We start from the raw sequence: 16575 nt of genomic DNA on the forward strand, positions 1-16575 counted from the left end.
CCACCATTTGTAAGGGACCGAAACTCCCTCAGTTCTTCCCTTCTTCCTGTCATTGACGCGAGCTGCCACTGTCTATGTACCATTCATCGTCAAACTGCTCGTCACGTATAACCTACAAAATTTAAGCAGATTTAGGAACCCAAAGTTTCTTGGGTCCTCGTGAGACTTTGACAGAGTAGGGAATTGTAAGCGAAACATCAACTAAAAAGGTTCTTTTTGTTAACGTTGTTTCATCTTTTCTTTTTAAGGTGAAAACTTTGATTTTATCTGATTTAAGCACTTTAGGTGGTGTTGCCGAATATGTGTATTTTACGTTAGCGTACTTTCGATCAACATCAGGCTTGATTGACGAATTCTTTGCATTTTCTGAACAAAGTTTTTCTTTTCCCTTTTGATCATTCTGTGAGTGATGGTTAGAACTATGGAAATGAGATTTGGAAACGGAGTTAGCTTTTCGGATGTAGCTCTTTTGTGGATGAGAGCCATAATTACTTTCCCTTCGGTTCTTCTCGCTGATTAGTCTAGAACCAAAACCACTCTTTTGGTTTTTCTCCTCTTGAGAACCGAAACCTTGAGTTCGGTAGATATTCTTTGATGGACCGAAACTCTGTTTTCGGTTGGATTGATGATTAGGACCGAAACTCTTCTTTCGGTTTGGTTGGTTCTGAGGACCGAAACTCTTTTTTCGGCTAGATTGATTTTGAGAACCGAAACTCTGTCTTCGGTTGTTTGCTCCATGCTGAGTATGAATGGTGGAGTTTTCTTTTCCTTCCACCTTTTGCTTAGAAGGTTTTTCATAGCGAACGTAGTTGGGATTTTGAGATCACCAGAACTGCTTCCTTTCAGTGAGGTTTTTCTTGTACCTCACATTCCTTTGATGCTTTCGTTCTTTCACCTGTTTAGGATTTCTGTGGATGTTGGCCTTTTTCTCAGATTTTTGAACACAGGCTTCGCTCTTGAGTGAGGAGGTTTCGCTTGACACTATGACTTGTTCATCTGAAGGTGTTTTGGTACCACTTGTGCTAGGCTCATCAAAACGAGAAGGATCATTAAGTGGTTCTGCCACATACCTTCCTTTTACTCTCCATGATGTTTTCTGCGACAGACCTACTGTTTCATCGGCATTATCAATAGGTGCTGACCAGAAATACTCATCACATCCTTCAGCATTATCTTCTGCTACTATTGCCGTTAGTTCGTCTGTTTGTTGCTGAGTAACTCCATTAACTTTGTACACCTGATTTGGAGTCGTTTGGACCTTTTGATACACTACGGCCTTTTCTTTAATGACTTTCGTCTTGTCTTTGGACAAACGAGCGAACTCAACCGAATTTTCAGAAATAAGATTTTTGTTAGTTTCGGGTTCGCTTTTGACAAATACTGAACAGTCAACCTCATCTTCCGCAGAAATAACGCTCATATCATCATCCTCATCGAATTAAGAAGTATTTTCAACATCAATCTTATTTTCTGAACTCAACTTAGCATTCAACGAGACAAATTTCTGTACAGTTTCGGTTTGGATTTTCAATTTGTCATTTTCATCCAACAAATTTTTGAGCATTTCCTTATGGTCTTTGGACTTTATGAAGGACTCTATTTTGTGAAGACCAATTCTGTAAGCAGGAGAAATATCCTCAGAAGAAACAACATTTTCGCAATCATATGCATCGGCATCGATTTCATCCTCCTTTAACTCAAGGAAGGGTAAAATCATACGATGTATCTTCTTCCCTATTTCACAATTGAGATGTAATTGAGTAATATTGGTATATAAATGCTTATCAATTAAACAAAAAACATTTCGTTATTTTAAAAGCTTCAAATTATCTCTTTGCAAATAAATTTTTTCGTCCCTAGATCTAATCAACTCCTTCTCCTTCTGCTCAATCCACATTCGCCTCTCCTCACTCTTCGATGACACCCTGCTGATTTGATCAGTTAGGTTAGAGTTTGTGACGCGGGTTTGAGTTAAACTTCCACTTAGACTAGAAAATTTAGATTTTAATCCATTGAGTTCCTTTTCATAGTTGGTGATAGGGATTTTTAAAGAGATAAGAATATATTGTACCTTCTGGATCAACTCGTCGCATTCGTTGATCTGTTGACTGACAGGTTTCACTGCAAAACAGCGGTCTTCTCTCTCCTTATCTTCATCATGTCCCCCTTCAGTGGTATAGCCTCGCATGTGTGACACTCCAGAAGTCACCATCAAACACCTTCCTGCAGTATTCTCTTCCTTCACCAACAGAGCCCTGCCATGAGTCGGCTTCCTCACTTCCTCGTCCTCCGAATCAGTCGACCAAACTTCAACACCTCCAAATTCATCATCAGCAACATTTCCCTGCACAATGAGATCACTCATAGTGTTGTTAGATCCTGCTTTCTTCTTCCTGATTTCCTCCAAATGCCTTGTGAGGTTCGCTTCCTCGTCCTCATCCTCGTTCTTCTCAGTCATCTTTCTCAGCATGAAATCTTTAGCGAAGTGATTTTTACCTCCACAGTAGTGACAGGTGAAGCCAGAGTCACCTCCAAGTTTCACTTCCTTCTTTGGTTCTTCCGTCTGAGAAACACTTTTCGGTTCCTTCTTTGCTTTCTCCGCACTGTAACTGCCTTGCCAGTTTTGGTTCTTGTTTGTTGAGAACCTTCTCTTGATGAATTTCTTGGGATTTGACACCATCAGAGCATAGTCTTCGCTTGTTAGATCATATTCGGATAGATCTAAATCTTCTTCTTCCTCAGCAGTGTTCTTACCTTTTGAGATTAGGGCTAAGGATCCCACGCTCGAAACCACATTCGTTTCTTTAGTCAAGGCATTCTCATGCGACTTCAGTATCCCCACCAGTTTTGCAAGAGAATAACTTTTGAACTGTTCATGAGCCTTTACTGTTGACACTACAACCATCCATTCCGATCTAAGACCATTCATGAATGTTACCTTTTGTTCAATAACCTTCCTTTCGATCCCATGCTTGATAATCTTACTTAAGAGATGATTGAAGCGATCGAAGGTTTGAACAAGCTTCTCTTCAGGCTTCTGCTTGAAATCACCAAATTCTAAGAGCAACAGTGTTTGGATTGAATGCTCAAGATCTTTGATATGTGCATATTTAGCCATGTGTTTAGTATAGATTTTATCAATTATTAGCTAATTATTTGCATAATATGGACAAAAGGTACTTAATAATGTCTAAATTATATTTTCAGTCCAGAAGACATGCTTGGAAACAAAAAGGAAGAAGGAGAAGCAATCAGAAGCTGGAGAATGAAGAAAGAAGAAAAAACCTGGAGCTACTCGGTGAGTCCAGAAGCTACTCGGAGAGTTCCAATGAATGTTCGCGAAGTAATGTCCAGGATCCTTGCCGTACACGTATTTCTCAAAGGAACTCGGCGAGTTGGATACCTACTCGCCGAGTTGCCCCTGTTTTGAGATAATTATAAATAGAGGATCTAATTCCAAATTAGGGAGTTTTTTTGGCATCTCTGGAGAAACCCTTGGAGACCTGAAGAACCCTAATCTTTGATCTTTAGAAGAATCAAGGCGAATTAGGTTAAATTTTCCACTTATTCTTAGAAGTGAATCATGTTTAGATCAACTAAATTCGTTTTTAACTTCTCTTTTACTGTAATCATGAGCTGAATTTTCGTAGTTTCTGTTTAGGAAAGACCAAATTACTCCTATGGTTTGATTTATACTTTGATTGATTGATTATTGGTGATTTTATTAAGTTAAGTTTGTTAAAGACCCTTATGCATTAACCATAACTATTTTCTGTTAATAGGAAGACAATTAGGCTGCATGAACATCTCTTAATTGTTAACCTCATATGATTTATGTGAACACTTCATTATATGCCTAGGATTAGTGAATATGAAACTGGGATTAATTAGAGAATGGGTAAATTAATGTGTGAGCTTGTTTGAGACACCAACAAACAAGAGGTTAGTTGAATTACTAATTTGATTAACCAATTACAAATCTTATTTAATCCAAATAATTGAACTAGGGAGTTAATTAGTTTAAACACTTGATCACTGCTTGAATTGATTAATTTCCTAAGGGTTGGTAATAGCGGATGCGAATCTAATCACTATAGTTGGTAACCAATAACAATTAATTTATTACTTTACCATAAAATTAACCATAGGAGTGAATTGGTTGGACCTAAACAGAAACCCTTTTTATCAAATTTGGTGAATTTTTACTTGCTTTAGTTGATTAGTTAATTACGTGTTAGGTGGTGTGTTTAAGTTTCTAGTCTTGTAAAACTAGAGAAAACCCTTACTTTTATTACTTGTTTAGTTAAAATTAGTTATTAGTTTAATTTCCGTTCCCTGAGTTCGACACCCTACTTATTCAACTATACCACTAAAAGACAGGTTCACTGCCTTTGTGTGCTAAATCTATATTTTTAGAGTAGGAATAAAACCAGTGCATTTTACACACATCAAGTTTTTGGCGCCGTTGCCGGGGAACGGTTCAAAAATTAGCATTAATATCTAGTTTTATCGATCCTTTGTGTGAGATTTATCTTGCACAAAGTTATTTTTTTAGGTAATTTAGTTGATAGGATTAGTATTCATAGTTTTCTGTTTTAGAAATTTAATTAGATTTTTTTTCTTTTCTTTTCTGTTTCTGCCTTAAACTCGCCGAGTGCAATCGACTCTACTCGGCGAGTCCATCGCTGATTCACAGTTTTTATTTTAGTTTCTTTTTGTTCTTTTCACGCGTTTTTCTTACTTTAATTGTAGTTGTTACATGACCCGAGGATCCAATACGTCTTTGGTTCCCCCACTTGAAGACCCGAAGTCCGCTCTAAGAAAGAACAAAGGAAAAACCGTTGGAGAATCCGCTTCTTCAAAGAATCTCAAATCCGTTTTTAGCAAGAAAAAGAGCAGCAAATCAGGAGCATCCAACACCTCTTCCTTGGCAAACGAAGACCCAATCAAGGAAGACATCGTGAACGAGTCCGAAGGAGAAGAAAGCGAATTTGAAGAAGGTAGCGATCTAGAAGGCAACTTTAACAACACCATGGCGAACATTGATGAAGTTCCCATGGGCGAATGGAAGAAGAGGATACGGGATGATACCGGCCCGGGACTTGTGCAACCCGCAATTCCCGCGACTGCCACTTTTGAGCTTAAGGGTCACATTCTTGCTCAACTCAAGGAGATCCCCTTCTATGGAAAAGACCACAAAGATGCCTATAAACACTTGGATGAAGTCAATGATGTAGCTGATTATTTTAATGTTCCAAATGTGCCTCGCGAAACCCAGCTGCTTCGTATGCTTCCAGTTACATTCAAAGGTGCTGCAAAGGATTGGCTCAAGTCACTCCCTCCCGGATCCATCACTACATGGGCTAAGATGAAGGAAGAATTTATTGACCAGTTTTGCCCACCCTCGAAAATAGCCAAGTTGAAGAAAGCTATCGCCAACTTTGAACAACAACCTGGAGAGTCCCTTTATGAGGCATGGGAGAGATACAAAAGTCTACTAAGGAATTTCCCACATCATGATATTAATAGCCAACAAGAAGTCTCCATTTTCTATGATGGAGTCAATGTAACAACTAGGCAGCTCCTAGACTCGCAAGGACCCCTCACAAAGAAGGCACCCCCGGTGATCAAAGAACTGATTGAAGAATTCTCTAAGCATTCTAGAGAATACCACAATCCAAGGAATGATATGACCAAGGGATCGGCTTATGCAGCTTCTGAAGATTTGTCGGCAGTTATGGCAATGTTGAAAACCATGGATAGAAGGATGGATAAAATGGATCAAACAATCCATGCTATTCGGGTAGGATGTGAAAATTGCAATGGGCCTCATCTAACTAGAGATTGTGATTTGGACGAGAACGGGAATAAGAAAGTGCAAGTATGCTATTCTAGTGGTGATAGGTTCGATGACGATTGGCGAAAACCTAAGAAAGAATGGCTCCCTTATGATGAGTACAAGAAAGCGAGGGAGGAGAAATTTAGACAAAAGGCAAGGGGTTTTTACCAAAAGGAGGAGCCGGTACAAGAAAAGAAACCAAATCTAGAAGAAATGCTCACTAAATTTGTAGCTGCATCCGAAAAAAGACACAATGACCACGATGCTGCAATACAAGATACAAGAACAATATTAAGGAATCAGCAAGCATCTATTCACAACATTGAGAAGCAGCTGGGGCAACTTGCCCAACAAATGAATCAAAGAGCACCAGGAGAACTTCCGAGTAACACCGAAAATAATCCAATAGGCGCACATATAAACATTATCACAACTAGGAGTGGGAAGATTATAACCCCTCTGGCCCCTATTCAGAACAAAGATCCGAAGCCGGTGCAAGAAAAGGAGACAGAAGGGCAGAATCAAGATCAGAACCAGCTGAGCCCAGACCCTACTCGCCGAGTCCATGATATGGACTCGGCGAGTCCGCCACCTGATCAGAAAAGTCAAACTCCTGTTAAGCCATATCAGCCTCCACTGCCATATCCAGCCCGAGCTAGACAAGAAAAGAATGAAGAAGACTACCAGAAGTTTCTAGAACACATAAAGGCTCTTCAAATCAACATACCATTCATAGAAGCGGTTGCCCAAATGCCAAAATATGCCAAATTTCTCGAGGAGCTTCTAACTAATAGAAGGAAGATGGAAGAAGTGAAGAAGGTGGTCCTAAACGAAAACTGTTCAACTGCTATGTTGAACACACTTCCTAAGAAGAAAGGAGATCCGGGAAGTTTAACATTGCCCTGTCAATTTGGAAACTTGGCCACCATATATGCACTAGCTGATTCGAGGGCAAGTGTAAACCTCATGCCTTATTCATTTTTCAAAAAGTTAGATCTCCCCGAGCCAAGACCCATTCGCATGGCAATCCACCTAGCAAACAAAACGGTTACATTTCCTAGGGGAATCTGTGAAGATCTTTTGGTAAAGGTGGATAAGTTCGTTTTCCCCGCGGATTTTATAATTTTGTACATGGAAGCGGTTCCTCAAGTCCCGATCATCCTTGGAAGACCTTTCCTTAACACCGCAAGCGCTATAGTTGACATGCGAGATTCAAAACTTACTCTACGGGTGGGAGATGAATCAGTACTTTCGGGGTAGATCAAGCCATGAAGCATGCAAGGAACAGTGATGACACGGCATTTTCAATTGATATGTTGGATGAATTAATGGAGGAATGGAACAATGAAGAACCAAACAAGTCCACCATCGCCTTTGATGAAGAACTTGATGTTGAAAGAGACCTACTGGAAATAGAGAGACTGCTGGAAGAAGCTGATTATAATGAACTAATAAAAACCATTGAGCAGCCTACTCGCCGAGTAGCCCCGATATACTCGCCGAGTCCCTTCACTGGACTCGACGTGTTCACCATGCAGAACACGAAAATAGAGATGAAATCGCTACCAGATCACTTGGAGTACGCATTCCTTGAAGATGGCCAACAAAAACCTGTTATAATAGCTTCTGACCTCTCCAAATCTGAAAAAGAAGAATTAGTCCATGTCCTAAAGAAGAGAAAGAGTGCCATTGCATGGAGTATCACCGATATCAAGGGAATAAGCCCCTCTTATTGCTCTCACAAGATCAACCTAGAAGAAGAAGCAAAGCCGGTAGTGCAACACCAAAGAAGACCGAACCCGAACATGCAAGAAGTGGTCAAGAAGGATGTAGTCAAGCTTTTAGATGCGGGGATCATTTATTCTATTTCCGACAGTCCATGGGTTAGTCCTGTTCAAGTGGTGCCCAAGAAAGGCGGGATGACGGTCGTAGCAAACGAGAAGAACGAGCTTATTCCGACCCGAACGGTAACCGGTTGGCGAGTGTGCATCGATTATCGAAAACTAAACGATGCCACTCGTAAAGACCATTTTCCTTTACCTTTTATTGATCAAATGCTTGAAAGATTGTCCGGCCATTGCTACTATTGTTTCTTAGACGGATTTTCGGGTTACTTCCAAATACCCATAGACCCAATTGACCAAGAAAAGACTACTTTCACTTGCCCGAGTGGGACTTTTGCCTATCGCCGCATGCCCTTTGGGTTATGCAATGCACCTGCAACATTTCAAAGGTGCATGACGGCCATATTCCATGACATGGTGGAAAAATTCATGGAAGTATTTATGGACGATTTTTCTGTTTTTGGATCTTCCTTCCATGATTGTCTTCCTTCCATGATTGTTTTTGGATCTTCCTTCCATGATTGTCTTGCTAACCTGGATCTAATGCTTGCAAGGTGTGAAAAAACCGATTTAGTCCTCAATTGGGAAAAATGTCACTTTATGGTTAAAGAGGGTATAGTCTTGGGCCACAAGGTATCCAAAGCGGGAATTGAGGTGGATCGGGCAAAAATAGATACAATTGCTAAATTACCTCCACCAACTAATGTAAAGGGCATTAGGAGTTTTTTAGGTCACGCGGGTTTTTACCGCCGTTTCATAAAAGATTTTTCTAAAATAACTAGACCTCTAACACAATTACTTTTAAAAGATGCACCATTTAATTTCACTAAAGAGTGTTTAGAGGCCTTTCAATTTCTGAAAGAAAAATTAACTAATGCCCGAATCATTATTGCCCCGAATTGGAACCTACCTTTTGAAATAATGTGTGACGCGAGCGACTTTGCATTAGGAGCTGTACTTGGCCAAAGGGTTGATAAGCACTTTCGACCCATTTATTATGCAAGCAAGACTTTGAATCAGGCCCAAGAAAATTATACCACAACTGAAAAAGAATTACTAGCCGTGGTGTATGCTTTTGACAAATTCCGCCCTTATCTTATTTTATCTAAAACCATTGTTTTTACTGAGCACTCTGCTATTAAGTACTTGTTTGCCAAGCAGGATGCAAAGCCAAGATTGATACGTTGGGTTCTACTTTTACAAGAATTTGATATCGAGATACGCGATAAAAAGGGAATGGAGAATGTAGCTGCCGACCACTTATCAAGACAAGAAAACCCGCATTTGGAAGCATTGGAAGAAGATAAAATTAGAGATGACTTTCCGGACGAGTACATTTTAGTGACCACGGGGGAGGAGCCATGGTTTGCAGATATAGCTAATTACTTAGCTACCAAGTATATTCCAAAAGATTTTACCCGCCAACAAAAGAAGAAATTCTTTTCAGAAATAAAATACTACTTTTGGGACGAGCCATATATTTTCCGAAGCTGCATGGATGGGATCATAAGGAGATGTGTATTTGGGAAGGAAAGCCGAGAAATTTTGGAGCATTGCCATAGCGGGCCCACCGGTGGACATCATGGAGCACATTACACGGCTAAGAAGATATTTGATATTGGGTTTTATTGGCCCACAATTTTTAAAGATGCTACCCAATATGTCAAAGAGTGTGATATATGCCAAAGAGCGGGAAACATATCATCCCGAAACGAGATGCCACAACATAGTATTCAAGTGTGTGAAGTGTTTGATGTGTGGGGGATCGATTTCATGGGACCATTTCCAATGTCAAAAGGGAACAAATATATTTTGGTGGCGGTTGATTATGTATCCAAATGGGCGGAGGCACAAGCTTTACCAACTAATGATGCTCGGGTGGTGGTGCGCTTTCTAAAGAAGTTATTCTCAAGATTTGGAGTCCCTAAAGCTCTTATTAGTGACCGGGGCACTCACTTTGCCAATGATCAATTAGAAAAAGTGTTAAGAAAATATGGGGTAACCCATAAATTCTCTACATCTTACCATCCACAAACTAGTGGACAAACTGAAGTGAAGAATAGAGCATTAAAAAGAATTTTGGAGAGATCGGTGGGTAGCAATCGAAAGGAATGGTCGGATAGGTTAGATGATGCACTTTGGGCCTTCCGAACAGCTTTCAAAACACATATTGGTACTACACCATATAGGCTAGTTTATGGGAAGCAATGTCATTTACCGGTAGAAATAGAGCATAAAGCTTTTTGGGCTTTAAAAATGTGCAATTTTGATGTAGCTGAACTTAGAACCAACCGGTTGATGCAAATAAATGCTCTTGAAGAACTTAGGAATGAGGCTTACACTAGCTCCTTGATTTACAAAGAAAAAACCAAGAATTGGCATGACAAAAGAATCAAGGGTAATAAAGACTTTCACGAAGGGCAAAAAGTGTTACTTTTTAATTCAAGGCTCAAACTCTTTCCGGGCAAGATAAAGTCACGATGGGATGGTCCATTTATAGTGAAGAAAGTTTTTCCACATGGAGCTATTGAGTTATTATCAAGAGATGGCACTCCTTTCAAAGTTAATGGACATAGGGTGAAAAAATATGAAGAAGGAATCCCGAGGAATGAAGAACTTGAAGAAGGGCTGCTGCTGGAAGGCATGGCAGAAACGTAGAGCGGGAAGGAGTCCAGCTAACGACTCCTTAAAAAGAAGCGTTTCCGGGAGGCAACCCGAGTTTAGACTTTGCATTTCTTTTCCCTTTATTTTTCTTTTTGTTTTTCACTTTTAGGATCTGTTTTTTTTTTCAATCTTCTTCTGAAATTATGCTTAACATGATTGCTTGAGGGAAAGCAATGCTCAAAGTTTGGGGTGGTGGCTTTAAAAATCGAGTTTTTTTTTCAAACTGAATGATGAACTCGCCGAGTTCATAAATTACTCGGCGAGTACTTTTTGAAATCCACGAAAAATCGCGAACTCGCGTTTCTACTCGGCGAGTCGGTGTTCCTACTCGACGAGTCCACGTATTTACTTGAATTTTTTTTTTATTTTTTTACAATCTGTAAATAGGGTTTCTTTTACCCTAATCATTTTCACCAGCCGCCTCCCAAGCATACTCGCCGAGCATTTCGTTTTCTCTTAAGCAACTCCTTTGATTTCTCGCTGAATCTTCATCTACAAAGCCAAAGGTAGGATTTTTTCCTTCGGATTCTTGCTAAAGGTCACAACTTTAACAGTTTTTAGTGCTTATTATGTAAAAATCCGGATTTGGGGGATTACTCCAATTCTAGGGTTTTGATTTTAGGATAAATTAGGAGGATATGGACAAAATTTCTTGCGAATTTATGCTTAAAGGACTTAGAACAGCAAACCCCTGTGCAAATATCTGTGTTTTGTTGACACAATCTGGACCGAGAGGAAACTGCACTCGCAGTTCATACTACTCGCCGAGTAGTTCATGAACTCGGCGAGTTCATGTCGTGTTAGATCTGTTATGGTTAATTTTAATTTTCTGGGATTTGTTTGTTGTTGTTTTCTTGATGTTGTTCTGCAGAAATCATCTCCAGAAGAGGCCAGAGCTCTAGAGGAGGAGGTTATGGAGATATTCCATGGCTTGCCTTCCCACGAATTACTTCAAGGTCTTCGCAAGCTCGGGCGAAAAACAGATTGGAGACGCTGAAACAGAAAGAGATTTACCTCCCCAATGCAATTAATTGGGATTGGCTGAGTCAGACTGGATTGGAAGAGGAGTTAACACCCTACTTGGTGAAATCTTTTGAAGTGAGAGGAGCAACAATAATCTGTGATGGGTGGATGCAGCTTTTCAAAATGCAAGAACCCGTATTTAAGGAACTGTGCTGAGAATTCTTTGCTACTATCTCGTTCCGGGGTGGTAGTGAATACAATAACCCAAATGTTATCACTTTTTGCCTTGGAGGGGAGCTGCGCCAGTGCAGCATAGCAGAACTTGCTTGGAGGGTAGGTCTTTATAATCAAAACGTCATTATGTCGGAGGACTTTGAAACATTTTTGGAGCAATGTCATAAGGATCTTCCCGAGGAAGTCGTTGCCTCCAGTTGGTGGAATAGTATTACAAATCGGATTTATATTCCCTCTTCTGCTCAGGAAGGCCATATCCGTTCTCCGATCCATCGTCTCATCCACCGCCTCATTGCTAGCACCATCAACATGAGGAAGGATGATGACAAAGTCCCTACTCTCGATATTTTCTACTTGTGGAGCATAATAACCCGGAAGTTTTTTGCAACTTGCCTTATTGTTTGGCAAAATATCTTGCGGATGGAGCGGTGAAGGAAAAGATTACCTCCAAAATTAATGGGGGTATGTTTGTTACAAGACTAGCAAGATCGTATGGGGTTTTGGATATGCAAGAGGCAAGGGCATTAACAGTAATTTCTCCTCCTCTATTTAGCACTACATTATTCCGGAGGGCAAGGATTGCGGAGAAGTTTGGGGATTCATATGCAATCCCACTTGAAGATGAGGTGATTGTTCCCGAGGAGCCGGGAAGAAGAGTTAGGCAAAGGAGGGAACGGGCCTGAGAAGACCCACCGGTTATCCCGGTGGAAGACGAGGATGGAGGGTGGAATAATGTGGAGTATAGGAGGTATTTGGATGATATTGGCCGAGGTGTTAACTATAATAATGAGTCATTCACTTATCTCTTTCAACAAATGAACATTGCTCCAAGGCCCGGGCCCGGATATCCATACATAATGAGTTGGGAGGAGCGTATGCAAAGGAGGAACAACCAAGCAAGTGGAAGTAGAGCAGGAGGAGAGGACATGGAAGAAGAAGCTTAAAATTTGCTTTTATTTGGATGTTTTTTTTATTTTCTTTTGTTTGGTGTTTGAACTTTGATGTACCCGAATATTAATTAGGATCATGTTTGTTTTCTTTCACTTGTGGTTGTTTGTTTTTCAGGTTTGAAGATTAGGATACATTTAGGAGTCTCATTGGTCAAGGCTAAAGTGAGGGTTGGTTTAGATGAGAATGTGAAATGTTACATCTAAGGTTGAGTCCGTTAGGAATAAGAGTGACAAAATGCGTTATTACTGAAGAAAATAAAAGAAGAGTCACTGAAGTGTCCTGTTTCAGCACCTCGGCCAAGGATAAACAGCAGAAAAATTAATTTTCGACTCAGCGTTCAACTCGCCGAGTGCACCTACGGTACTCGCCGAGTTTATGTGCAATTCCAAGATTTTCTGCTGGAGTCCGGTCTACTCGCCGAGTTCACGGTTGACTCGCCGAGTCCCTCAACGTTTCACTCTCAAGATCTGTTTTGGGCACATTCACTGCAGCTTTTATCCGTATTTTCGTGGAGATTCATTCCTGGAAGATTTCTGAGAACTTGTCCTAAATAATTGGAGCTATTTAGATGTTTACCACACGCGACATGATACCCAAAGCATGGATGAGCTGTTCCCATGCCCAAAGTCAGCTGAAGATGGAGCTTTCAATGAAGAATGTCAACCTCGCAACTACTATCCCAGGGGAGTTTGTTCTAATTCTCTCTTTACTTTTATGTTCGTTTTCATGCATAACATGCAATGGGGACATTGCATGAATTAAGTGTGGGGTAGGGGGTTGGTTACATTTTAGTCAACTTAGAATCCTAATTTAGGCTTAATTTTTTACAAAAATCTTGCATAAAAAAATTGCTTAGGACTTAACTTAGAAAACTATGGTAAAAGTAATTAGGATTCCATGTTAGAATTATGTTGATGATTGCATGAAGACCCAAATGTTTAGTTGAGCCTATATACGTTGTAGTGCATTTGTGGCCTCCTTATTCTAGTGAAATCATGGGACAAAAACACGACCTTGCTTAGTTTGAAGGATGCAATATGTTTAGCATCGTGTACAAGAAATGTATCCAGGAAAATTTTATTTTTAACCAATAAAGGTTGAAGTTGAGCGCCCCTGCTTAAGCATGTAGGTTTTTGAGTGATAAAAAAAGTGAGGTACATGTAAAAAAAATAATAAAAAAAAGAGAGATAATTACAAGAAAAAGTTTGAAGAATTTTTGGAGCATCAAAGTCAAAGTATGAAGATCAAAGATAAAAAAATTCTGAAGAAATTCAAAAATTGAAGATACCCAAAAATCAAAGATCAAATTGTCAAAGAAGTGAAGAATTCCAAAGAGCTTCATAGTGGTATCATAAATTGTAATTTTCTAGATTATGTATGCTTGGGTTGCTCAACCAAAAATACCTTGAGGATTAGGAAGTTTTATGTGGATGGATTCGGAGGGATGCATAAAATGAGCATTGTTCGGAATAAGTGGGCGAATGTTTATGAGGATTGTGAGTATTTAGAGTATTGGGGGGGTCTTTAGGAAAATTTTAGACACAAATGCATGCGTTGTGGTCTTGGCATAATGGCTGGGTTCAATTGGAATTGTCTTATGTGATTCTAGTGTGCTAAAATTCGGTTTTGCTTGGGGGCAAGCAAAAGTCAAGTGTGGGGTATTTTGATATGTGCATATTTAGCCATGTGTTTAGTATAGATTTTATCAATTATTAGCTAATTATTTGCATAATATGGACAAAAGGTACTTAATAATGTCTAAATTATATTTTCAGTCCAAAAGACATGCTTGGAAGCAAAAAGGAAGAAGGAGAAGCAATCAGAAGCTGGAGAATGAAGAAAGAAGAACAAACCTGGAGCTACTCGGCGAGTCCAGAAGCTACTCGGCGAGTTCCAATGAATGTTCGCGAAGTAATGTCCAAAATCCTTGCCGTACATGTATTTCTCAAAGGAACTCGGCGAGTTGGATACCTACTCGCCGAGTTGCCCCTGTTTTGAGATAATTATAAATAGAGGATCTAATTCCGAATTAGGGAGTTTTTTTGGCATCTCTGGAGAATTACTTGCGACTGAGGAAACCCTTGGAGACCTGAAGAACCCTAATCTTTGATCTTTAGAAGACTCAAGGCGAATTAGGTTAAATTTTCCACTTATTCTTAGAAGTGAATCATGTTTAGATCAACTAAATTCGTTTTTAACTTCTCTTTTACTGTAATCATGAGCTGAATTTTCGTAGTTTCTGTTTAGGAAAGACCAAATTACTCCTATGGTTTGATTTATACTTTGATTGATTGATTATTGGTGATTTTATTAAGTTAAGTTTGTTAAAGACCCTTATGCATTAACCATAACTATTTTCTGTTAATAGGAAGACAATTAGGCTGCATGAACATCTCTTAATTGTTAACCTCATATGATTTATGTGAACACTTCATTATATGCCTAGGATTAGTGAATATGAAACTAGGATTAATTAGAGAATGGGTAAATTAATGTGTGAGCTTGTTTGAGACACCAACAAACAAGAGGTTAGTTGAATTACTAATTTGATTAACCAATTACAAATCTTATTTAATCCAAATAATTGAATTAGGGAGTTAATTAGTTTAAACACTTGATCACTGCTTGAATTGATTAATTTCCTAAGGGTTGGTAATAACGGATGCGAATCTAATCACTATAGTTGGTAATAACAATTAATTTCTTACTTTACCATAAAATTAACCATAGGAGTGAATTGGTTGGACCTAAACAGAAACCCTTTTTATCAAATTTGGTGAATTTTTACTTGCTTTAGTTGATTAGTTAATTACGTGTTAGGTGGTGTGTTTAAGTTTCTAGTCTTGTAAAACTAGAGAAAACCCTTACTTTTATTACTTGTTTAGTTAAAATTAGTTATTAGTTTAATTTATGTTCCCTGAGTTCGACACCCTACTTATTCAACTACACCACTAAAAGACAGGTTCACTGTATTTGTGTGATAAATCTATATTTTTAGAGTAGGAATAAAACCAGTGCATTTTACACACATCAATCTTCATCTGTAGAGTATAATTCCTTCAACCTGACACATATTTCCTTTGCTGTCGTGCAAGAGCTTACCAACCGAAACGTGTCTGACTGTAATGCAAACCTTATCATCCTTAAAGCTTTGATATTGCATTGAAACTTTTCCTTCTCATCTTGAGGTATATCTTTCACGTCACTGATGAGTTGATTATATTCCTTTTGAGTTTTGACAACTCTTGAGGTACTTGCATGAACAAATGGACCGACTGTGATCGCCTCCCAGATCAAGTATCCATTATCTTCTGAGCCAATCACGTAATCTTCAAAGTGATGCGCCCAGACCTCATAATCTTGAGTGTATAAAATCGGAATCCTTGTCGTCGATCCTATGATGTTTGAGATGTTTATTGGGTTTGACTGAGAATCGTCCATGGATGTGTCGATGTTTGTTTAAATACCTGCTTAAGATCAGACTTGTAAATAATGTTAGGGTAAGATCGAATATTTAAAGAACCACGTCAATAGCAGATGACGGCTCTAGTAATATCAATCTAAGCGGAAAACCCTAAGATCTTCTTCAACAGAAGAGATGTGTATGAATTACACAATCTCCTGCTCTGATACCAATTGTAGAGTTGAAAAACTCTTAGATCGATTAGATCTTCAACAGGTTAAACAATAAAATCAAATAGATATGAAGAACACAATATAGAATCAAGCAATGCTTAATGATTCAAATGTAGTCACGCCTCAGCAGAGCTCGACAAAGAACTTCCACTGTAGAGGCGAGCTAGGGTTTGTAGTACAAAATCAATAATAATCAATGCGCTCATTACTAAGGCTGCATGCATGCACCTTAAATACTAAACCCTAAACAAAAACAATCACAGTTGGACAGGCCCACCCGGATGGCAAAACTGGGCTAAGGACCGAGCCCATGACGCAACACTTATTCAACCCAACACAGAGTAATGTTTATATTTCGGATTTTTTTATATAATTTTCAAAGATACTTTTTTGTTTTTCTTTAGATTCTAAATATTATATTTCAGTGATGTTTTATATCTTCCT

General features: G+C 39.1%; 1 protein-coding gene and 1 non-coding gene across 2 annotated transcripts; one reads left to right on the forward strand and one right to left on the reverse strand.

Moving 5' to 3' along the window:
* The first annotated feature begins 4759 nt into the window (after positions 1-4759).
* LOC145158496 (uncharacterized) lies at positions 4760-7099 on the forward strand. Its single transcript, XM_079077387.1, has 2 exons — positions 4760-5418; positions 5530-7099. The coding sequence occupies exons 1-2, from the start codon at positions 4760-4762 to the stop codon at positions 7097-7099; spliced, it is 2229 nt and encodes a 742-aa protein (XP_078933513.1).
* On the reverse strand, positions 5417-5523 carry LOC145161758 (small nucleolar RNA R71). Its single transcript, XR_013738633.1, has one exon. It is a non-coding gene; the product is annotated as a small nucleolar RNA R71 (small nucleolar RNA).
* Positions 7100-16575: the final 9476 nt, after the last annotated feature.

This window comes from Lactuca virosa, chromosome 2 (assembly GCF_052849685.1).
Source record: "Lactuca virosa cultivar CGN04683 chromosome 2, Lactuca_virosa_CGN04683_v6, whole genome shotgun sequence".
Classification (NCBI taxonomy): domain Eukaryota; kingdom Viridiplantae; phylum Streptophyta; class Magnoliopsida; order Asterales; family Asteraceae; genus Lactuca; species Lactuca virosa.